The 24203-nt window shown below is 52.0% G+C and overlaps 1 protein-coding gene across 5 annotated transcripts in view; it reads right to left on the bottom strand.

The window, feature by feature from the left end:
• Positions 1-24203, bottom strand: part of ADAM9 (ADAM metallopeptidase domain 9) — a 33402-nt gene that overhangs the window by 4155 nt on the left and 5044 nt on the right. For 2 of the 5 annotated variants that reach the window (XM_025203407.1, XM_025203408.1), the window contains exons 2-19: positions 15901-15998; positions 14660-14730; positions 13547-13625; positions 10922-10998; positions 9886-10075; positions 8384-8449; positions 7770-7841; positions 6878-7047; positions 5693-5774; positions 5280-5413; positions 4366-4537; positions 4156-4248; positions 3694-3889; positions 2997-3102; positions 2007-2190; positions 1274-1354; positions 542-647; positions 122-260 (exon numbers count right to left, since the gene is read on the bottom strand). In XM_025203407.1, the coding sequence (XP_025059192.1) occupies positions 122-260; positions 542-647; positions 1274-1354; positions 2007-2190; positions 2997-3102; positions 3694-3889; positions 4156-4248; positions 4366-4537; positions 5280-5413; positions 5693-5774; positions 6878-7047; positions 7770-7841; positions 8384-8449; positions 9886-10075; positions 10922-10998; positions 13547-13625; positions 14660-14730; positions 15901-15998 (2116 nt within the window). Of the gene's footprint in view, positions 1-121; positions 261-541; positions 648-1273; positions 1355-2006; positions 2191-2996; positions 3103-3693; positions 3890-4155; positions 4249-4365; positions 4538-5279; positions 5414-5692; positions 5775-6877; positions 7048-7769; positions 7842-8383; positions 8450-9885; positions 10076-10921; positions 10999-13546; positions 13626-14659; positions 14731-15900; positions 15999-22689; positions 22908-24203 lie in introns of those variants that run through there. The other 3 variants (XM_025203406.1, XM_025203409.1, XM_006023021.3) reach the window with 3 other exon arrangements.

Below are 24203 nucleotides of genomic sequence, written 5' to 3'. Positions count from 1 at the left end.
GGCGTGTATAAAACTTGACACCTCAGGCCAGCTCTCTGGAATCCTCCTGTGCAAAGAAACATCTATGGCCTGTCCAAGAAGTGACCGCCAAAAAAGCTGCCTGGGGTGGGAATTCACTTACGAGCGACAGCGTGATATCAGTCTCCCGCAGCTTTGCTTCAGCTGGTTTCTCCGTGCAAATGCCAGCACAGCAAGTAGAAGCAGCGGGAGGACCAGGAAGAAGAACACCAGAAGCCCGTCTCTCAGCGAGGTGTCTTTGTCTGGGGAAATGGAAGGAGAGAAAGAAAAGTAGACAGTGTCACAGGTGCAGATGGCTACAATGTTACAACTTCCGGTACGCCGCTGGTTATCATCACGGGACCCAACCCAAACCCTTCCTCAGTTGGCAAAACGGAGCCCGCCACAGTTCCAGTTTCCCAGCACTTCAGCTGGCCAGCATGCAACTGCTTGGAGGCCACCAGGCACTTGCTTTGCCCTCTTCCCAAACAGCAATCAGCAGCAGCTGAGGCCACTGGCCTGGAGCTGCCTTGTCACTACTTGCCATTATAGGAAGGCCCACTGTCCACGCTTCCCCCATATCCTGTCGAGTCACAATATGGAGGGGCCCAGCCTGCATCACAGTGACAGTTCCTGTTGTTATTGCACACCTTCAAAAATAAAAATAAACAAATAAGTGTATAATCACACACACGCGCAATTACTACGATCGGTGCCATCAAGGGCTCACCTACCCACCCTACCTCACTCAAACTAGAGAGCTCTACCCCGCAATTCCTGTAGCAGGCCTACTCATAACCGTCCTGCCCGAGTCATGCTAGCCGGGCAAAGCACAGTCACGCTAACAGGTTTTAAAACCTGTTTGGCCAACGATTAAATTGCCCAGCGCACATCTGACCTAAACACGCCTTTCAGGTTAACTAAACCAAACAGCTTCTTTTCACGCTCAGACTCACTCCTGGGGCTTCCAGGCCAAATGCCTCACAATGCTGCCACGCTCACTGGCACAGCTACAGTCCAGCAACTTTCTGCAAGTTACTTTTTACCTAGAGAGCAGCACAAGGCTAACAGCCAGCTCACCGTTAAAATATCACTGTCTGACCTAAGGACAAAAGTAACCGGGTACACCTCTATGGCCTGCGATTTGCAAGAGGTTGTTCTAGCTGCTCCAATGGCCTTTAACTCTAGGACTCTGACCCTTCTTACAGAGGAGCGAGGAGGGAGCACTGAGCCCAGGCTGGACCTCAGCATAAAAGGAAGTCCCTGCCTTACTTACCCCATGTCCATGGCATTTGCTGTCTACGTCACAGTCGTAATTCAGAACAGAGACGCTTACACACTGGTAGTGTCTGCAGATCTGGAGAGGCAAGACAAGAGCATGCAAATGAAATCAAGGTGGCTTTGGACTGCTTATGGTCTCCCTCCCTCCCTTCCCCTGTGGTCCAGTACACGCCTGGTTTACCTTGCTCAGCATGTACGTTTACTGCCACGCTACCTTCAAAAATGACGCACACAACTTCTGACCCTAAGCGCTTTCATTTGAATAGCAAACTAGTTTGCTGCAATAACAGCCTCCAGCCGCTGCTCGCAACGGAGGCGATTTTTTAGCCACCAGCTGACCAGAGGGTAACAGCTATCAATTGTCCTGAGCCGTGTCTGGCTAGCAGGATCCCAGGGGAGAGGTAAGTACAGCCCTTCGCTGAGCTGTGGCAGAATGTAACAGGACAGGCCGCAGCAGGGCTCTACGCAAGCTCTCCCCTTCTGGAGAGATGCGAGGTGGGGGAGATGGGACGGGACGGGACGCTTAAGGAATAAATTCACGTTATTCATTTCCAGGGACGGCACCAGTCATTTCAGTGAGGGGAAGAAGGAGGGGAAACCAACATGTTTCTGCCTTTTGCATTAAACGATCGTGCACAGCTTTATACCACGTGCGGTATCCGTGCACGTGTGCCGAGATTCCAGTCTAACGTCAAAAACGCCACTTTGCAAAAACGTCTCCCGATTACCTTTCCGGCGTCACATTTGGTCCCTTCGTTCACCATTCCGGGATCAGGAACATCGGATCCGAGCTGGAAGTCCACGCCCCAACACGTGGTGCGTCCAATGGGGGTCTGAATAGTGGCGGGTTTTATCCCAAACACAGGCAGGGCTCCCACGTTTTCGCACTGTAGCTTCCCACACATGGCATTCCTAGGAGGCAGCCATTGAATGGATGGTTATGGCTCTATTACTCTGAGAGGGCAAGCAATTAGCATGCTCTGGGCATTTTGCCCAAGCTTGCTAGCGGGAATTACAGAGGAGAAGATACATTCACCAGCAGTATCACCACTTAAGGGAAATGCAGAACAAGACGGAGCTGACTATTAGCAAGCTGTTCCAATCCTCAGGCAACAGCAAACATGCCCCTTTACTATTCCTGTCTCCGTGAAGGCATGTGTGCACTTGCTCTGTAGGATAAAAGCAACCACTGACAAAGCTACAGAGCAACATCCTCTCCTCATAACCCAACAGAGGCTACAGGCAGTTACCAGATAAACTGGCGCGCTGAAAAGCTACAGCAGCTCAAGGGCAGCGGAAGGAAGATTCCTTCTTTTTTGAAGCGCCTCTTTTTTGCACTTGGCAACAACCGATCCATTCCATTTTACAGGCCCAATTGCTTGGACCCTGATGCTTAGTGAAAGGCCAATATTTGTAACGCTAGAAGGAAGCAAAAGGGATGTCTCCCTACAAACGTCTGAACGCGCGCCCTCTGCCTCCAATGCCGCTGCCTCAGAGGGTACAGGAAGAAGACAACTATTTGCAAGCTAATTTGCTTCCGCTCCACAATGACACTTCCAGTACAAAGGTAGACTGTGGGGCAGGACGCGTCTGACGCACCGATTACAAAGCCCTGTTACGCAGATAGGTCTGAAGAGCCGACTAATTGCACGGCACCTGACTGCAGGGCTTTAGACCGTTGCTGCAGAGCAGCCCCTGCTATGTTAAACCCAACTCACCAGGTGGAACACTTTCTGTAGTCATTGCCGTGGTAGCCGCAGTTGCCAAACCTGTCACCTTTGGAGTTTACTTCAGCAAAACAAATGTCAGGGGCAGCCTTTGCTCCTGGAAAACCAGACCACCAGCACACAGGCATTAGGGGAGTGAGGTCCAGTAACAGAGAGAGAGAAAGAAAGAAAAGAAAAAAGAGAGAGATATCTCACTCTCCCCACCCTTCTTGCCAGCCCCTGGATCACGTTGAGTCACACCACCATTTTCCTGCCATGCGAATGCTTCGAGGGATCAAAAGAGATAAAGACCTGGTCATGAAAAAATCTCTCATCCCAGACACATTTCAGGCCAATAGAGGACATGGAGAACCGAGTTACTTGGCAGCAGTTAATTATACTGCTAAGTAAATCTTCACAACTACCTACATAGCCCTGAAAAGGCACATTTATCACGGCAAGGAAATTATTAGTACTCGAGACATTAATGTGTCCATAAACGTAATGAAAATTTATACAGGCAAAGAAAACTCTCATAAATACCACAGACAGTTTCCAATCCGTGGCCAATTTTCAGGCATGTCTTTTTTCTTTTTTTTTTTCATTTCCCTAATTAAAAACACACCTAAAACCTGTAACCATTGAATAAACTTGCTCATTCCCCTCTATTCGTTTGCCTTGGAAGGGTTACTCTCATCACCATCCTTACTTGGGCCAAAGATAGCCTGGCACTGGGCATTGTAGTACTGGCACACCCCGTTGTAACAATAGGCTTCCTCGTTGTGACACGGGTATCCATTCTGCACCGTAAAGTCCTGCTGGCAGAACTGGGAGGTCCCATTGCAGTACTCGGGGAGGTCACATTCGTTGTTACTTGCCCGGCACACGGTGCCTCCTGGAAGGAACTACAAAGGAGCATGTAGGAGAAGGGGAAGGGAACGGCAAGTCAGTCATGAGATGCACGCTGTACAGCACCATGCCCTCTATGCACCGAGCCCCACCGATTGACTTCGCACCCTGCTACAGTCGCCGGCTGGTGCCAAACATGCACCTGCCCAGCATGTGGCAGCTTCCTCCTGGAAACCCTGGCCAGGGCCAGCACTTCCCTCATCATGGACTCACCAAAGGGTATTTCAAGTGAAAGCTGAAACCGTCTCCTCCCGCCTCTTACCCGACAGTTTTTACAGCAGTCGCCATAGGCACATTCAGCGCCCGCTCGGAGTCTACAAGTCCCTGCTTCACAGCAAGGGTCCCTCTCACATTCCTGCAAAGACAAGAGTAATCCACTGAATCGTATGGACTTACCCTGCCACGTGGGCCCGTTCCCCCTCCAAGGCAGAGAGGCACCCAGGAGCCGTCACACAGCACAGAGATGACCAACCTTTGGGGAACCGCAGTCGCACTCCTCCCCAGTATCCACCAGCTTGTTGCCACAAAACGGGACGCTGTAGGTTTCATCCGGCCTGGGAACGTTGAGCAGGCAGCTGCCACCTTTGTTGAGAGTTAGCTTCTCAAAGTCTTCAGCGCTGCAGCTGCTGAAGTTTCTGGATCCTCTGCAACAGAGAGTATTTGGCAGTCCATTCGCCGTGCCTGCCACGAGTTCTTCATAGCCCACACTCTCGCTTAAGGCAGCATTTGTATAGCAAGAGCGAGAGCCAAGTGCCAGAGAAAGACGAGCATTAAGCTTCTAAAAGGGACCCGGGTTCCGTCTCTGACCTCTGAAAGGCAAAGGCCCTTCCTCTAATTAAACTGGGCCAACACACTGACGAGGTATTGTTGTAGCACCGTTACTGCGACTGTCTAAAATGCTGCAAGCCGCCCCAGTCCAGAAATCCAGGCACCAGCGAACAGATGTTACCTACACCAGTGGTTTTCAACATGTTTTAATTTGCGGACCCCTAAACATTTGTGAACGGAGAGGCAGAGCCCAGCAGACATTTCAAACAGAAGCGAATTGCAAGTGTGGGTATTCTCCTACTTTTGACTGACCACAGTCATCTTTCATGGGCCCCTTAAGCATAGCGCTGCGGAGCCCAGGGGATCTGCGACCACAGGTCAAAAAGCACCGATCGACAAACGACCGTGTGCCCGGCTCCTCCAAACTACGTTTAATGTTCAGTTCCCCAAACTGTAAGACACGGGGGACATTTGCTTTCCTCACTGACTGCTACCTACAGTTACAATATGGTTAGAAGATGTCACGATGAACAGCACCATATAGATGCTGAGGACAAAGACGGAAGCTGGACCCTTATGGAAGTCTTCTCCACCTCGGCATCAAGGAAAATCACTTACGATGCTCCAGAATTCATAATACAGCTGTCAGCGCCGCAGTAACACTCTCTTTCATCATCGTGGTTCATTCCCAGGTTATGGCCAAGCTCGTGTGCCACAATGGACGCAAACATCTGTACGCTCATTTGTCCAAACTGCACATAACCACAACAGAGGAAGAATTAGCGGAAGGTCTGTCCAGGACATCAACAGCATTCACACGCCCTGAGGAACTGTATAACCTTAAGCATCGCATTAATGTGAGCTTCCTAGCAAAGGGGCCAAAACACTTTCTGCTTGCCAGCTGATGAAGGGTACTTTGCTTAACTTCCAGGGGCATCCATCGGCTCCTCCGTATGGCCTCACTTCTGGATGGAGGCCTACAAAGGGCACATTAGGCTTTAAAACCAAGAGCGATATCAACGAGTCCCTACCACATTAATCCCTCCTGCGTGGTTCTTGGAGCACACTGTTCCCACGTAGGCCATTCCCGCTGTTCCGCCAAACCCCTTCTTCCTGGTGTACATTGAAAAAAATCAGCTTAGCTGGGCAGAGGCAACACAAACAAAACGAGCAGCTCTGCAACCCACACCGCTTCGGGGTTCCCAGGCTTAGCACAGAGGAAACGCAACGTTAGGCACCTGCGGGTAATGCTACGCATCCGTTTATAGAGTGTTTTTCCCTTCGGGTTTGTACCGTGGCTCATTGAGCAATCCCTTCCCCTCGAGCCTTTCTTCCCTTTTCCCCTCCACGTCTCTTACTTTGCCTTCTCCAATGTTCCCTGGCTAAGCTCAGGAGCAACAGGACAATACATTAGGGTTCCTTGCCTTGCACAAACAGCTAGCAGTACCATGACGATTCACCATCAATGATTTCTTAAGCTTGGGTGCCGACTGGAGGGAGACAGGGATTGTGCACCTTTCTGGGGCAGAGCATTTACACAAGGAGCTGCTTGTCAAGATGCAGAGGCCTGTGGCACCATCTGTCCACAAATGGCCACAGAGGACTTTAGCTGTCAGACAGCACTCCCCACACAGCTTCACAAATATTGACTCCTATTTAATAACGCACACTACTGGCGAGATAGGGACAGGCCAACTCCCTCCTCAAGCGGAGGCTCATGTAAATAGCATCACCACAGTGGGCCTGCAACAGCGAGTTTTCAAGGGAAAAACACCTGGATGCTTGAGTCTCTCCAACAAGTTACATGGCAAAGGAACACCTGTGAAATCACTCACAGCTGCTGGCTTTCTAGAAGCAAAATATTCAGTGGCATAACACACCAGACAAGACAGAAATGGTTCCAAGTAGGTAACATCTCCATCTGCCAGGAGCTCCATGTTTGCCTTCTGGTGGGCAGCAGACCACGGTTCTTAGGATGCAGCTTCAACTAGCTTCAACTCTGGCACTGCCACAATGGGCAGAATGCCCTACAGGCTGCTTCGGGGTGCTCACAGCAGACCCGCGCCCAGGCCCCCCCCCACCAGAATTGAGCCTGCGTGTTTACAAGGTTCCTGCTGGTTACTGACACTGCACTGACTGGCAGCTTCTCGTCCCAAAACGACTGCTGATGGGGGGAAAAGAACAACCACCACCAAAACGGGAATCCTGGCTCTTACAGAACAAACTGCGCACTGTCGTGCCTCCGGCGAGTCACAAGATTCTTCTCTCGCCACTGCACAAAGTTGGCCAGCACGTCGCCAGCACTTCCATCGGTGCTTATCAGGTTTTGGTACTTCCAGATCTCCAAGCCGACCAGCACGACACGGATATTCAGCATGATGTACATCTGGAAAGGCAAGAGAAGGACAAGGCAGGGTAAAGCAGGGGTGAGATGCTATGAGCAAGCCAGCAGAAAAAAATCTAAAAAACTTGCTGCCTTTCCTCTGTGGTTCCAAAGTAAAACATTACCAAAACTTGTATTCTCCCTGTGGGAGGTGTTACTGGGCTCAAAGGACCAGTGCCTAACTGCACCGAGATAGCTACAGAAACAGGTATATACCTGTACAGAAAACACCAGGAGAAAGGACCCAGACCACTACCCAGTTGCGTCTTTGGTGCCCAGAGCCAGCGTCAGAGCAAAACAAAACTGATTCACAGGCTTAAATGCCCGTGCAGACTACTGCAGTCCTGCAGTCAGACTCCTCACGTCAGAAAGGCCACTGGGGCTTCATATTTGCTTCCGGATCGTTGTGGCTGCACTCGAGCACATTTTGAAGCAGAAAAAAAAAGGGGGAGTGGGGGTTCGGCAACGGCAAACTCCACCACAGTCTTTGGTACATAAAATACCATCCTCTCCAACCCTCATTTTCTAGCCTTTACAATTCACATCCCACCTGCCAAGACACAGGATTTCCACTCTTCATGCTAATGCTGCCTGGGTCCTGACAGAATAACAGGCGTTCCCACATTCTGACCAAGGTGGCACATTTCTGAAACTCGGCACAGAGGCTGCAGGTCTAGAGCACCCAGTGGTCTTTGCTGCTTACCCAACCCACGGCTTCAACTTACACTATCCAGGCAGTTGGCCAGATGTACCATCTCCTCTCTCACAGCAGCTTCGCTCCTACCCTGGACCTCATACTGAAAGAGAAGAGGTTCCACCACAGGGGTGAGATGCAAGCAACATCAGACCAAATTCAGACAGGGGGGACCAGTCTTGTAAGAGTCCCATCATCACAGGCAGTTTCCAAAGCCACAAGCCTCAGGTTTGGAAGATGCAACTTGGGAGCGGAGGCCACCAGGGAAAGCAGACGTGGCCCAAATCTCCAGACATTCAGGAAAGATGGAACAGGAAAGGGAGCACTCTTCGCACTTTCCACGACCCCTCAGAATCCTTGCATGACAAATCCTGACCCCCCCGGTGTTTTACTTGAGGTCCGGTTTTCTCACAGTCGTAACACGGACTGCGTGTTTTCGGTTCTTCCATTTAGGTAGTTGAGGTTAAATAGACAGGGTCTTTCCTGTGGCCCTAGTGATCACAAGTGGATTGCTGACTGCTTTAACAAGGAAAGGTACACATTCTCCTGCCTTATGATTTTGTATTTACAGCTCTGAGTGCGTTTTCTCAGCGCTACATTTTAGTCCACCATCAGCAAGGGTATGAAAGTAAATGTATACCTTACCCTTTCTTTGTCCACAACGATGAACAGCTCCACGTATCTTGTCTGGTGAAGAACAGCTCTTTTACTCTGTTAAAAAAGCCCATGCCAACCATCAAACAAAAACTTCATTTTGATCAACTGAAACTGGATGAAGTGTAGTTTTAGCCAAGTTAGGTCATCATAATCCATTCTCGTATTTCATACTCAGTGATACCTTAGCGAAGTGGTCATTTGAAGAGATACACCCACAACGCATGCAGCCAAACATAACCCCAAAACACACCACACCTGCATACAACAAAGAACTGGGGGTCCCCCTCAAAGTGCTTTAGACTGAAAGAACTGGCCAGATAAGGGCACCTTGCTTCTGAAGGGAAGTAAGGGATCTTTATGCTTCCCATTCACCATACACAGAAGTAGTTAGGCGTGCTGGTCTGAAGCTAGAGAGGAGGTATGGCAGGGTGGCACCTGAGAAGCTAGCCAGGTCAAAAAGGCACAAGCTGTTGCAGGCGACAACCTCATCTGTCAGTCAGCAATGATCTTAGCACAGACAAAGTCCACTACCGTGCAACTCGGAATCCAGGCGAGCTGCACTAACCTACCCTTGTGGCCTCTTGAAAGCTCAGCTCCAGCGTAGTCTATGCTCACCTGGTAAGGGAAACACCATGACCACAGAGGCGGTCTTCTAGCTGCACCGGGGATGACCACTCTCCCAGCACGGGGACAGTACCTGCCAAGGTCACGTATAGTAAACCTTCCACTTAGCTGCTGGAGCGGGAAGGCCTTGCCTTTAAGCCCACTTTATGGAAATGGGAGACTCCTCCCTGGCTTGCCCCTGGGGCCTTACAGCTGAGGGCAAGCAAAACGTGAGGGCATCCGAACCCCAAGATTGCCCGCCAAAGGTTTTGGAAACAGCTGAAGCCCCAGATGGGGGTGGAGGATGTTTGCCAGTAGTAGGGCCACTTATGGTTCTGGACTCGCAGATTTGGAATTAGTTTTGGCTAATTTCACTTGGAATACGGAAAACTAAAAATCTCTGACCGAGGTAGTCTCTGAGGTGCCACCCTGCCCTGCCTTCTGCCATCTACCTCTGGAAATTCCCGTTACCCGAAAGAAACGCTCTCCAAATCGCCTGTGGTACTCTGACGCTATGAGACGGGAGTATCGGCACAGGCGTCAGCAAGGTGTGGGCGAGCTGCCTTCTGGCAGGAACACACCTACAACACACCTACATATCGAGTTTTAAGCAGGAAGGACAGTGCCCCAGTGCGAAGCCTGGAGCAGCGGTGTTATGCCCCAAGTGATCGGAGCCAACCTTTTTGGCAGGCGTGCCACAAGCAAAGCCCTGCACCTTCCCTGAATGCCACTCTGAAGCCCTTCCTCTGCCTGACCGGCTGCTCCGCTTTCTGCTCCCTCCCTGATCCGCCACGTGCCACCCACGACATGCATGCCGCCCTAAGCAACCTAACAGAGCGCTTCCACATGGTTAGCTGCCGTGCACGGGAGGGACGCTGAGTACGCACTCGCAGCAGCTGAGTCATGCCGGGAGGCTGCTCGTACTCTGTGGGCTCTCTTCCCGGATCGGTGCTGCTCACTCCGCACACCATGGGCTCTTTCTGCACATTCTCCAAGCGGTACACTATGTGTTTGAGGTCCGAGTCGTCGTCCTTGGGCTCAATTCCATAGGTGACATTTCCCACGTGCAGCAGTCCCCTAACAACAGAAAGAACACGTCACCCACACCACCACCCAAAGCACAGCCGCAAACGACTCGCCCGGACTTCTGGAGAGCAAGGGGAGGCAACAGGAAACCACCGATAGCCACAGGATGCAAAGAAACAATTCTTCCAACACGCACACGCTCTGCTTAGCTTATATGTGCAAGTATCCCCACGACTTCAATGGGACTTTCAGGAGGCACACCGATAGCGTCTGCGCTACCTGGGGTCCTCATGTCAGACTTCCAAAAACAGCAGCCTTTCAGTTCAGGTATTACTGCCACTTACCACGGGGCCATGACAAAGCAATAAAGAACAGCAAAGGTCAAGAGCAAAACTGTTCCAAAAGGCAGCGAAACCATGCAAGGCCAAAGAGCTTTCCAATCAGTGCTGAAGCTTAGGGGGCTTTTACGAGCCACTATTGGTGAAGTGGTTGTTCATTCTTTCACTCCAAATGGTAACTTTTTCTTTCTTTAAAGCAGACTATTACATTCAATCCAAAACAGTTCATTAAAGTGAACATCCACCTTGGACTGTAGAAACATTAGGAGTGGATTCAATGATTTCTAGTGGGTTCGCTGGAGGTGTAACAATAGAGCAGATTGTTGCAAGGGCTAAGGGAAAAAAGGAGGAATGTTGAACTGCACCTTGAGAATGAATGCAAGTGAGACTGACCAGGGACTAGTGCCAAAGACACCATGCCAAATGGACACTCTCCTGCAGGATGGCACCAAACAGCCTGGGTCAACAGCTCAGGAAAGCTCAGGGGCAGGACTGGGTTTCAGCTATTTTAACTCTGACCAGGCACAACTGTGACACAGGAAAAAAAAACTTCTGTTACCTGAGTCCAGTGCAAGTGCTGACAGCAATCGCAGAATCTGGTATCCCCTCCACGTATCCCTGATAGTGACAGTGATCCTGAGGAATGCAAGACCAAATTATTCCTGCGGTCTCACAAACACACACAGTCCTCTGCTTCAGTGCAGTGCCTCAGGTCTGAAGACGGCTTGTGCATTTACCCAGAGCGCGTGCTTCTCGGCACAACTCGTTCAGCAAGCTGCACTATGGCATTAGCAGCCTTCACCCTCGCAGCTCCCTTCAGTTTCACAGCTTCCCAGAGCCTTTTGACAGCTGCTCCCCCTTCACTGTCCCAGCCCGCTACACAACTTACAGAACAGACAGGCATAGCCCACGTTACCTGGAGTGCCGTTAAGTTATGGGGCAGACAGTGAGGCTGAAAGATCCTACGTGCTAATGCAGCATATGCATTTAAATGCTAGGCAGAGACCTGCTCTTTGTTGCAGCAGAAGCAGTAGGCAACAACCTGGGACTGGTATTGTAGCATGGCTCAGCAAATTGTACGCTTGCCCACCACGCACTCAAGCGGAGCACACTGGAACATATACAGATCCAGCGCAATCGGTGTACATGGTTGCCACTAGCGCCACATTCATCTCGCCGTACTTATGGCATCCCCCTCCCGCGCCCGAGGCAGCACATATATTAAAGTGCCAGATACATGCCCACTACCCCCCAGCTCCCCAGTCAACATGTGAAGTTCTCAGTCCAGCTACCAGTTGCTCCAGGACTCGCCCTTCCGGCGACGGGCCCTCACCTCCCAGCACTGACTGCAGGTCCCCTTTGCGGCCCAACAAGGCCGGCCATTCCGCAATACAGAGGGTAACTGCAATCCCACCCGCCCGGTCCTGGCTATGGCTGTACTGTAGAGCAATAATAAACCCCAGCTTTAGAGCAGAAGGCGGCTGTACTAACATCTGCTAGGCTATGAAGCCAGCAGGGCTCAGAAACACCATCTGCAAACATTGTCTTGCCTTGCAGCAGAGCTGGCCAACTCCCGAGTCATTTGTCTCCCACCCCACCCAGTTAAATTTTGTTCGCTTGGCCCTTTGCTGCTGCTGCGTGCCAGCGTATCGCTCAGCCTGTCAGGAATGAGCACTGGATCCCACACTGCTTGGCTTGCATGTCACCTCTCTCCAGCCAGTGTTATTATTGCCAGCGGACGCTCGGCGCTGCCTAAGCTCTTCAGTCCCGCAGCCCATCCCCAATCAGCCCTGACAACATGCTTCCCTCCCCAGGCAATCGCACACACCCACGGCACAATAATACCAAATCGCAACCATTATCTGCTTCAGCCAAGCTGTCCCCGAGACCCCAGAAAGGCCAGAGCTGTTGTAGTGCAGCAGTTGGCTGCGCGGCTAAACAGTCCAGCCCTGTGCCGCTAAACACGCAGCTTGGTGGCATCCTGTGTACACGCCGTATTTACCTCCCCAAAGTAGCGACAGGAAGATGCACAACCAATTCCGTGCTCTGCCTGTTCCCCCTTCTAGTCACTCGCCCAGGACGGGGCAATCCAAACAAAGGCTTGTTGTCCACGGCCCACAGGCTTTTCCCGGCATTGCAGCTGTTATGACCCAGTTCCCTGAAAAGGGTGCGTCTGGAGAGCGCTGTGGTGGTCAGGTGGATGAAGTAATTTGCTCTTTTGGCCCCATACCTTGCCAAGCACTTGAGGCATGCAGTAATCCCTCTGAGCCGCTGTACTTACCACGGTCTCCTGCTGAGCTGAAACCCTGATCTGCAGATAGCTTTCTCCCTTATTCAGCCACTGGCTGAGTCACAAAAAGTTAATTAAAATGAGCAAAGACTCAGGTACCTGCGCTGCTCCAGTAAAAAGCCCACGTGCACACAAGCTGACTTCTGGGAAAAGACAAAGCTGGTGTGCACGCAGGGAGCATAGGGGGTGGGAGACGAAGAAATGCTCTTCTACTTCTTGTGACGTGAATCACCGTTTGCTCTTGCTCTGTGACACCTGCCCCATCTCCAGAAGCTAAGTCCGTGTCCACCAGGGGACAGAGGAGGGTGGGAGCAGCAGCTTGCCCAGACGAGAGAGGGGAGGGGTGTGCTGGTCTCCAGTTACCAGCTCTGACTGGGGTCTGTGGGGCACTACTGCTACAGGGGGCACAGGCAGAGGAAGGACATTACTTACAAGGGGACCAACCCGCAAAAGAGGGGTCTCTCACTCTCTCTCTTTTTTAATCTGTGCTCCTACCGGGAAACGCTTCCTCTCTATTCCACATCTATTCTGATACTCCTTCACGAGTCACCTTAGGTTGTTGTATTTAAAAGTCCATGTCAAGAAGGAGACTGTCTAACAGACTGTTCCCCAAGAGCGCTCTGGTCCCCAGCAGACATGAGCCAGTGCCCTTTAAGAAGCCTGTGTTCACTGAACAGCACAACTGTTACGGTCACACACAGTCCAACAACAGACACGTCGCTACCCTGTGAGCCTTTCCTGAGGAGTAGCACAGAGGAGGGAGCACTGGGGATTAGTACCTGGCCTTATGGAAGATACACCAGTGGATGTCTTTATACGTGACTCTTTAGCAACGCAAGTGTAAAAGGGCACTAGCCACCTGCCGCAGGCACAGGACAAAAGGAAGACACTTACCCGGACGTCTGGGTTTTCCGAGTACAACTTCCCCTCCTCATTGTAGCTGTAAACTGTGAAGTCTTTGGGTAATAATAGTCTGAAAGAGGAGGGGAAGAAAATAAAGAGCCACAAAACATGTTATGCTGCTGCAGGGCGATAACAAAATTAATCTCGCACACAAGCTGCAATTATATAAGCAATCCAGAAACGCCCACCATCAAGGAATTTACTGTTTCTAAGGATAACTGCTCAGTCTGACTGTGTTCTGAAACAGCACCCCCGTCCTAAGACACGAGTGCAATTAAACTGCCTCCACCGGGGGGCGGGGAAAGTGTCAGGTAAGATGAGGACAGGAGAACGCAACACATGCAAAATGGAGCTCAGACCTCACAGGCTGGAAGGCAAGGAGCCGGGAACTGTAGCAGCCAGGCTGTCTGACTGCAGCTGGCTTCTCCCCTTCCCCCCTCCTCCATTTGGGAGGAAAGGAAAGCATGTTGGAAATGGTTCCCAAGTAAAAATGCTGACCTAATACGGGCCGGCTCAGCGCTAGTCCCGAGAAGCACAATTCCCACATTTGAGAGGTGAAGAGGAGCCTGAGAGCCCTCCAGCCGCCCTTTCATTTATTTGTTTGTTATGAGCAGTCTTTTAAGAGGAACTTCAGCTTAAGATGGGAACTGCAGCCCACGCATGTGGGCTGCTTGCAACCGGCGGCCGTCACGCGGAACCCCTAAAAACACAGCGACAAAGCTTAAAGAAGGAGGGTTTCTTTTTTCTAAGCATGTTATAAACTCCGTAGCCCTGAATTCCACCCACTTTCCTCGTTCCAGCAGTAACACGGGAGGGCGGTTACAACTGGAGTAATAACACAGGGGACAAAATTAAGGAAGGACGTCACAGGGACAACAGAGGCACACCCAAGCGTTTGCGCTGTGTAACGTAGGCTCCATGGACCGGACGCGAGAGCTGGGCCATCTTCCACCGGTACCCTTCACGGTCCCCGAGTGCAGCTGTACTTCTGACAAGTCACTTCCAGGACTGGACACGGCTTGTTATGGGCCTATCTTTTAGTCCAGCGTGACCGATCGGTGGATAATCCGAGCAGACAGGTATTGGACAACACGAGTCACTTACGTGTTCTTTTCTAAGTGAATCGTGTGCTCTTTCCCCTCGATCTCAATGACATATGACACTTTGTCCTGAGCCTACGAAAAAGAGATCAGTAACCAAATGCTCTCCCAGGCATCACCCAAACCCCTGGAGCAAGCAGCAGCGACATGCCCAGCAACCGTAGGTGCGGTGGCAACACCTCGGATCTTGCCCTCCCTGCGAGTTTGGCAGGCCTAGCCGCAGCAGCAGCAATCCCTGGGGCTCGCGCAGCTTATCCCAGCCAGCAGCACAAAAACTCAGCAGGTTACGAGGCAATTCCCCTGGGGCAGGAGGGGATTGCTAACCAACACCGCTCAGCCAGCAAAACCAAGTGGTGTAGCTCTGGCCTCGGCCAGGGGAACTCATTTACAGGCAGCGCTGCTCATCTTCCTTTCCAGTTCCCCAATGTCTGGTAGGCAAGTTACTGCCCAGCTGGGCTACTCCTGTCCTCACACAAGGCTAGGAGAGGGGTTAATAGCACGTCAGCTCCCATTCTTTGCCACTCAGCCGTTTCCTAACATGTGGATGCCCGACAGGTGGCTGATGATCCTAGTCCCCTACTACAAGGCACTCCAGAGCCAAGCCACCAGCAGCCTCTTCCCCCTGCCTTGCAATTTCACCCCCTCCATTATCTCAACTTGAGCTGGGCGACATTCAAGAGAGTCAATGCGCAGCTCCTTTCCAAGTCTCCTGGAAGGAAGCTGAGTGCTTTTCATACAACTTCCTCCAGCTGGGAAAGGACAATGCAGTTTGCATTATTGCCTCCTCCAGCATTTATGTACTGGACCTGCCTGTCCTAATCTCTCCCCTGCTGTACCTCAGCCCAGTAGCACGTGCAGGAGGTTGGGACTATTTATTCAAGCGGACCGTTCAAACTGACTAAGGACTACGTTAAGATCACGACAGAAGCCTTAGCCTCCAAGTACAAAGCATCTTTGCCATCATCCTTTTGCCTGGGGTATAGAAATCCTATTAATCCTTCTGCCAAGCTGACACTGCGCAGTCCTCTGCGGGCGCCTTCAAGCTCGCGCAGGCTGTCTTACAGGAGGCAGGTACGTGGCCAGTTAGATCTGGTGCACTACAATGTCTGGCATGCCTTAGGCATGGGGAAGGGGGCACTTCCACTCTTCTGTTGGCCCTAAATTCTTCTAGCCCCTCACCTAAGCAGCATCAGATGGGCCAGGCAGCAGACAGAGAACTTAAACATTTCTAAAAATACCGGGTACCTGGGCTACGGAGGAACCGGGGGCAGCGCGCCGCTCTCGTGCTAACCTCTGCGGGACGATGATTTCGTAGGACGACAGAAGAGACCGATCCTGGAAACCTAGGAACACAAAGGAGAAAAGCTGCCCGATGAGTGGCATGAGGGACACAAGGCACTCCGAGGAACCAGGCCCACCCGCTCCCTTGGGGACCTCATGCGTCTCTACGCAGCGTGACGCAGCTCTCCCCAAGACGGCTCGGACACCAGCAGCAACACAGCCCTATCGGCCCAGCGTTCGCCACGTTGCTGCCTGGTGCTGTGCTATCCGTGCCTCGGCTCTCCACCCAAGATGACACAGCACTATGAATCCCATCTCGCAGGGGCGCTTCAAGCGCTCTCATACCACCGAGCCTGGGCCTCTCTTAGCATCTATGACTCCAAGAGGCACCTTTTAACACCACCACACATGCAGGTCTCAACAACCCAGAGCATGTTTCAGCACTGGGAGTAACAGGGGATGCTGTACCAGGGCCAATATGAAGAAGGAGCCAGAGCAAGGAGCTTAAAGCCTTCAAGTAAAGAAAATGCACATGATCCCCAAAGGAACCGCTAGCAGGAAAGGTATAGCACACAGCCCTCTTGCAATGTTCAGGGTTTGTAGAGGCATCTCAGTGCCATCATCTGGGTGCTACCCAACTCAAAAAAACAGTCTCGGCAGCCCGCTCGTTTGCAGCGAAACTCCAGTACACCCATTATGAAGGCAGACCATTTAGGTTATTCATTCAACGAGCCAAGCAGCAGATTAGGAGAGGTTTTATTATGAGCCAACACCCTCCACGCCCGAGTTCAGACAGCAGTCACGCCCCTTGGAAAGCAGGAGACCGGTCACCCTGGGACTGCACAAAGGGTCTTAAGTGCAACAGATTTCGCTGGCGCGCAGCAGTGGAATCAGTGAGCTCACCAGGGGAGAACTGGCTAGACGCTTGGAGGGGAAGGGGGAAGTTCTAGTTCCCCGTGTAGCATACGGTCCCTGAGAACCACCGCACTGCCACCAGGCCAGCCCATCTGCCACGTGCTCGCTCCGGCCACCTGCACAAAGGGAAGTGACTGAGCAAACACACAGCATTTACTGCAAAGCAAAGAGCTCAAGCTTCTGGTGAGAACACATTCACCTGCTTGCTAAACCGTTTGCTGGGACATCACCAGGGACTCCTGCACTTTCCACCAATGGCTGGAATTTAAAGCAGGGGCTAAAGGGAGCCCGAGATGAAAGGGGATTTTGAGTTCCCAACTCCTTAGACTCTGTTGGAAAAAAAAAAAAAATTCTCAATCCAGCCATCAATGTTTGTAAAACACATGGGTGTTTAAATGGCACTAAGCGCTCTCTGCTTGGCCAGATCCCAGTCTGACGATGCTCAGGAAGCTGGCCAACAAGGGCCCTCCAAAAGCCATTTGTTTAAAAAAAAAACAAACCACCCAGAGGAAGTTACTTTTGCAGCATTGGAGTGTTTTCAGCCTGGGGCTGGTTTAACAGTGCGCCGCTGCAATTGCCTTCAGGTTACTGCTGAATGGAAGGCATCCCAGGGAGCAACTCCTGCTCCGAGGGCTGCTCTCCTGTTGAAAAAGCCCAGCAGCTTTGTGGCATTACAGCAGCTTATTCTAAGTCCAACACAGCCCTCCTGCTAAAGCAATGAGATCCCTGGTTGGGGCCCAGTCAGTCTTCGGGCTGGGGTTTCTACATGCCCCGGGGACACACATTTCCCCAAGGACAACGTTCACTTGCGGCACCACCGACATTCCCTTGCCAGGCAGGCCCCGCCACAGATATTTTCTCCCGACGTGGCTCTAAATGGATCCCAGGGCTCCCCGTACAGCCACCCACGTCCCCAAACGCAGCGTGCAGGCTGCCGAAAGCTCTTGGCACCGCAAAGACTGAAGGTGCTGGTCTCTGCCTCTAAGGGCTTGCTCTCAGGTACGCCTCTGCAGAGATCGGGGACCTGTGACAAGGCAGAGCGCTCCAGCCAGCTGTGGGGCAGGCCAGCGCATCCCTCTAGCCACTCGCAGCCGGAAGGGCCAAGCGGACAAGCCAACGTGCTATTCATTACTTGGCTCTGGCTTGTGCAATTGGAAGGAAATGCATGTGCAGCTATCTGTTCTTTAGCAGAGGCCCACCCAAAGCAGCACCAGGCTTTGCTCAGCGCGCTTACCCACACCTGCTCCAGTCACAGAGCACCCCTGTGTGCGCGCCTGCTCTCTGAGAGCCCTCTCAGACAGGAAGGCTCTTGCTTTCCCTCACCCAGCTAATCCCCAGATTACCTAGAGAGGCTTGTGGAAAGCAAGGCTATAACCCTCCTGACTAGTCCCCCCAGAGCCTGTGGACAAGAATGAGCTGGCAAGGGCCAGTGCAGCTCCCTTGGTCCCTCGCAAAAGAAAATCAGGTTGGAACCGGGCTCCCAGTTCCTTGCAAGGCCCATCCCAAGGTAGCCCATGGTCTTGCAGGAGGCTTTGAGCACATCACCACATTCATGCTTTCTTCAATGAGTTATCTCCTGCCGGAGAAGGACTGTGACGGTAACTACATGCAACAAGTGGCAAATCCAGCTTTCAAAAGCATCGCCAATCGGGCACAGGTCGGACCTGCTCTTTCCGAGATGCCACCCCTGACACCCCAATCTCTAGCACAAAGGGGGGGGGGGCGGGGGCTATCTGTGCTTTGCCACAATTAATTAGCTATTTTGGGTATCTCTGAAGACAGAACATCATGACTCATTTGTAAGCCCTGTCGGTGAGCAAGCTGCAAATGGATGTGGTTTCACAACTCAAAACTTTGACAGATGTTAAAGGAAACGGTCTGAGGCAGCATGGTACAGGTGGCAGACAAACAAGTGAAAGGACTGCATGCCGGTATGGGACAGTGAGTGACCGCTAAGGTTGACAGAAAACCATACATAAATTCATAGGGCTTAGTTTGAATGGTGAAATGCGACTGGTCCGTTCAAAGGCAATTCTTGCACTCTCAAAACCACAGCAGCCCACCCATAACAGAATATAAAAAGCCGGAGCTGCTGAAGCAAGCCGGAATCACTGGAAACGGGCTTCACGGCATTCACTTAACACCTTCCTGAAGTATTCCCCAGGATATCCTAAACGCCTGGCCAGCAGACCCTGGGAATCCAAGCACCAAAGCCCACCATCCACTTCCCCTCCCCTCAATCACTTCTAGGCATTCTTCGCACCTCAAGGGACACCAGGCCACTATCCTCGTATCTCTCCAAGCTACAGGGCTGTTACCTTTTCCTCTCCCCATACTACCCCCTGCCGGCTACCTTTAGGTGTCTGTTCGCATCGAGACCACAAAGAGCCCAGGGCACTGAAAGCAGCCTGTGTGCATATTATAACAACTACTATTTTGTTTCTTCCCTGCCCGTTGCACACCTCCTTGCACCGTTAGAGCAAAACCTGGTCATCAGCATAGAAAACAACTCTGCAGAAAGGGAGACCTCCTTTGTCTACCTGAGGCAACAGGTTGTTGTCCCTGCAGGTGGCTCTGCCACAGGTGAGAACTACACAGCTGTTTCTGTGCTCTGTTTAACAAAGCATAACCTAAGCCTGGAAACAAAAGCAATTAAGATGGTTTTCAATTCCAACCTGCCCCACGATTGCAAATATACACCCACTGCAAGAGCGGAGCAAGAGTGGAAGCTCTGAATCACCCTGGCAAAAGGCAGCCACTCAGGGTTATGGCATTTCTTGGGAAAAATAAAAGGAAGCCTTACTAAGTGCATGATTCACCAAGTCCCACATTAGTGACTTTGAATTCTTGGCTGGGCCTGTGCCAGGAGAGGGCAATAACTGGAGTTCACAATGGCCCTTGTTCTTGATCCTCTCCAGCCTTTGTGATCATCAGACACATCCTCAGCCATTTGATAGCAGGGGAAGGGCGACTTCCTGTCCTGGGATAAACTGCCATAAATCCACACTCTCGCAAGTACCCCCTCTCCATCTGTCACTGCCACCGCGCGCACGGGATCTGTCAATCATTTCAGGCACTTTGTCACCCCCCTGCCCCAAAATTCAGGACCTCTTCCTGTCCCCTGCTGCAGAGCTACCACATCCCATCCCAGAAGGGGCTGCACACCGGCCGGGGCCAAACTAATTCTCATCTCCTCCGACGTTCCAGGGATCCTGCAGGATGGAAAATGCGACAGAAACACGGAGACAGCATTAAACCGGGGCAGAATCAGAAAACTGCCTGCTTTGCTAAGGACTTGAACCGACCACACGGAAGTGGCACAGCACGTGCAAAGACAGGACATTCAGGGGACGTGTGACCTGGCTGTGGAGCCCTACCCTCAGAGGATCTGCTGGGGGTGCGGGGGCGCATGGGGAGGAAGAAGAAGATTGCACAATAAGCACTTCCCTCCCACACCGCAGCACTGGCTTGGAAGTGTAGATTCAGCACCGCTGTGCTAGCTTTGCCTCTACGCTCACCTTGGAGAGGCGAGTAAAAGTTCTGTTCAAGCCCTGGGGAACAAGACAGCTAAGAGAGGCCTTGCTAAGAGAGGCCACTCGAAAGAAAACAAAAGGTCTTTTTCAAGCAGCGCTAGAGAGAGAAAACAAGAGTGTTGTATTTTAAGTAAAATCCGAGGCTCTATTTTTGGGGGACGCCAACCTGGTTTTGCAAGGACTTTACATTTACATGGGATAGATTCCCCTTCGGTTTACACATCTCCCCTCCTCTCCACTGTGCTCCCAGTTTGATTTGACAAAGTTCACGCCAGTAAACCTTGAGAATCAGGTGGCGCACCATCTATCCGCACAATGCCAACGTTGACCTTGCAGGAATTTTTAGAAAACAAAACACTCCGACTTCCCGCGCCCCAGAACAAGAGTTGATCCCAAAACACGCATCCGTTGCATTTATATCCACTTTTAGAAAGATGCTGCCATGCTCCGATCTGACCTCTCCATGCAGAACGCCACGTTTTCAATTGCTCAACTCTACGCTGAGAAGGAAAACAGATATGGGAGCAACATAAAATGGAAGTGGAGGGGGAAAATATTCAGAAAGTGCCCCTCTTCCCAGTCCCCAACAACACACGTACTTCAGGTATTAATGCATGCTTCATTATCCTGGGCAGACTAACAGATCTGAGCACTTAAGGACCTAATCTTACAATGTGCTGACAACCTTCATCCCCACCAGCAAGCTCCCCGCAAGATGAGAGGAAGCTCAGTGAAGCTCAAACCCTGCCTTCCCTAGAGAAGAGACAGAGGCATTCTTAACCCAGGGAAACTCAGAAGACAAAACCTTAGGAAAGACAGCAGCATTTGCTATCGTCACACTATTCAGCCGATCAAGAGAGAACCACAGGGTCACACAGTCCAACGCCACTTGCTAACATGTACAAAGGGCACTGAGCACTTGTAGTCCTAGCTTGACTCATACCATGCAAGATAATGTCCAGGGACAGGCCTCTGTCCCCCTGCTTCTCTCCTTGCCCCTGGGTAAGAAGGCTGCCCAGTGCTTTGCACTCCACTCACGGCCACGGTACCTGAGCAGCTCTCACATGCCCTTCTTTCCCACATGCAACTTCAGTCACACGTGTCCCACAGCAGAACCACCCCCTCTGCATGCATCTCACCCATGCCTGCACAGCACCCATGGCAGTCAGGCAGGTGCAGTCCCCTTCCTTCCCACTCCCGCATCAGAGGGGGGCATTTGCAGGCAACTCACAGTGTATAGACTTCTGTTCCTTAGCGCAAAGAAGATCCACTGAAATGCAATGCCTTGCACAGAAACGCCACCAAACCCAGCTCCCCTTCTCAGCACACACCGTGCCAGCCGTGCCACGCCAGCAGACGTTCAGGCCGCAGAGAGCCAAGCCAACTGCTCCAGTTACAAGGAGGACAGGGATCTCTTGGGGGCAGAATCTCACACGCCTGGCAGCATCACCGGAATCAGTGCGGCATTACAAAGACCAGCGACGCCAGCCCTACTCGCCTCGAGCGCAAGACTCCCGTTCTTCAAAACCTTTGGGATCTGGCTGTCTGCTCTTATTGGCTCTGTTCTGGAGACGTACGGATCAGTGCTTTACTAGGGAGGGAAAAAACTACCAGCCATCTTTGTTAGCACCTTCTCAGCCATGCCACACGTCACCGCACAGAAGCGTCCGTTAGTACTAATCAGCTGGACTAGCTTACCTCAAGTTATTCTACTGCTGTCCCAATCAGGCTTGGAGAGTTCATAGATTTCTAGGGCCGGAAGGGACCTATCCGATCATCGAATCCGACCCCCTGCTCTGGCCAGGAAAGAGCGCTGGGGTTAAGTAACCCCTTCCAGGTGCTTGTCTCTTCTCCTTTTGAACCCCTCCAAGGTAAGGGAGAGCACCACCTCCCTTGGAAGCCCACTCCATATTTTGGCAACCCTCGCCGTAAAGAATTTTTTCCAGATGTCCGATCTAAATCTGCTCTCCTTCAGTTTATGACCGCTGTTTCTAGTAGCCCCCCTCGGCCGGGATACAGTTACAGCATCAAACAGAAGCAAGCTAGGGGTGGGTTCATGTGCTCTGAACCGACTGCCAGAGACCTCCAGCCTGAACACGATAGACTACCGGACCCTCAGACACAAATGAGTTTCCAGGCCTGAACCCAACGAACCCAAGAAACATCACGATTAGCAACTAAGAAGTTCCTCTCTTCCCATAATCAGAAGCATGTTCTAATAAAAAAGGTACCCAATCACTGTGGCAGCTAGATGCATTAAGTACACAGATGCCGGGTTCATTAAATTTAACGAATACTTCCTTACAAATAATAGCAAGATGAGCGAGTGGCACAAGTTGCTTGCCATTCTGCTTCTTCCATATCATTCAAGCAGTCAGGAGTAGCAGAGAGCTTCACAGCAAAGGACCCCTTCTCCAGGAGGGCTACAACCAAGGAACCGTACGCGGCTGCGGAGGCAAGTTCCCAGCTCTTGCGGCTGCGGAGGCACTGAAAAGAGGCGTTTCCATTTGGCTGGGCAGACATCCCACAGGCCTATTTGCGCATGTTATTTACCAACCCACACCAGTCACCACGGCCCCTCCCCACATCTAAGGCCGGTGCCAAGCTGCATGGGTGGAAGGGTGAGACGGGTGCAGCGCCCAAGCGCATGCATGCCTTTCTTTTGAAGTTGCCAGCTTCCTCCGGCCTCTTGGAGCCCTCCAGGACCTGTCCTGCTGCTTCCGAGGCACCCCTCCATCCTCGGAGCTCTTCATAAACATCAGCCAGGCACGGCGCTCCCTGTGCCAAGAGACTCCTCCCTGCCCCCCAACCCTTGCTTTCCGATCCGAAGGAATCCGGGAGTCTTCTCTGAACAACGCCCCTGCGGGACCTGTCTTTGGGCCAGGGCTCTCTGCTAGGTGATGCAGCCTGGGCCTTTCCTCCGAGGTCGTGGACCATGCTGTAACCGCTTCCTGTCTAGACCGACCATCCCTGCTCCTTTCTCCACTCTCCACGGATGCTGGAACACGCCGCAGCTACAGCCACGCTCCAGGAAGCGGGACTGTCGCTTTCATTCCCTGCCACATTCACTGGCTTTCTGTCCAGCTCCGATTCAGATCCCAACACACATCCCCCCACTTCACACATGCTCCTCTACCTCGGACTGCCCAACCGGCTACTCTTCAAGGACCTGCAATCGGTGACTCGTGCCTCCCACTCCCCGGTGGTAACTGTCCTTTCCCCTTTATGCAGCCCCCTTCCATCTCCCAGAGCCACCACACGCCCCCTTGCCCTACAACCCCGCTCCTGCCATTTCATCTCCATTGGGCTCGCAACCCCATTGCTCATGGGCTGTCACTCGAGACCGCCTGCTGCAGAGCGGTTACCAGGGCTTCCCCACACACATTCATAGATGGAGCGCAGGGCAGGGCGGCACCGTACAGACTAACTGGGTCAGAGGAACTCATGGTTAGTCCTTTTCTTTGTGCCATGTTACACCCAATTCAGCATGGCGACCAATTTTTGCGACCAAAAGAAACTAGGCAATACCAAGCGACCAAAGGAACCAGGACATACATAGAGACAGGAGACACAAATTACTAAGGTCAAGGTCTCACCACCTGCAGGGAAAGCTAGGAAATAGCACGGCCAACCATTTCTAGGTCGAAGCGCATCAAGCCTGCACGCACATGTGGCGCGGTTTTACCGATTCAGGATTCTTTTGCGAAACACAGCCCCGAAAGAAGCTAGTTTAGCTGTTTGAAATCCCTCCTTCCTCTCCGTGCTTCGTTACAAGGAAAACGGAGTCAACACGTCCTCTTTTCTGCTGAACAGCGCATC

This window comes from Alligator sinensis, unplaced genomic scaffold (assembly GCF_000455745.1).
Source record: "Alligator sinensis unplaced genomic scaffold, ASM45574v1 scaffold98_1, whole genome shotgun sequence".
In the NCBI taxonomy this organism is placed as follows: domain Eukaryota; kingdom Metazoa; phylum Chordata; order Crocodylia; family Alligatoridae; genus Alligator; species Alligator sinensis.
The sequence above is the reverse complement of the archived record's forward strand: the minus strand, read 5'-3'. Positions and strand labels throughout refer to the sequence as shown.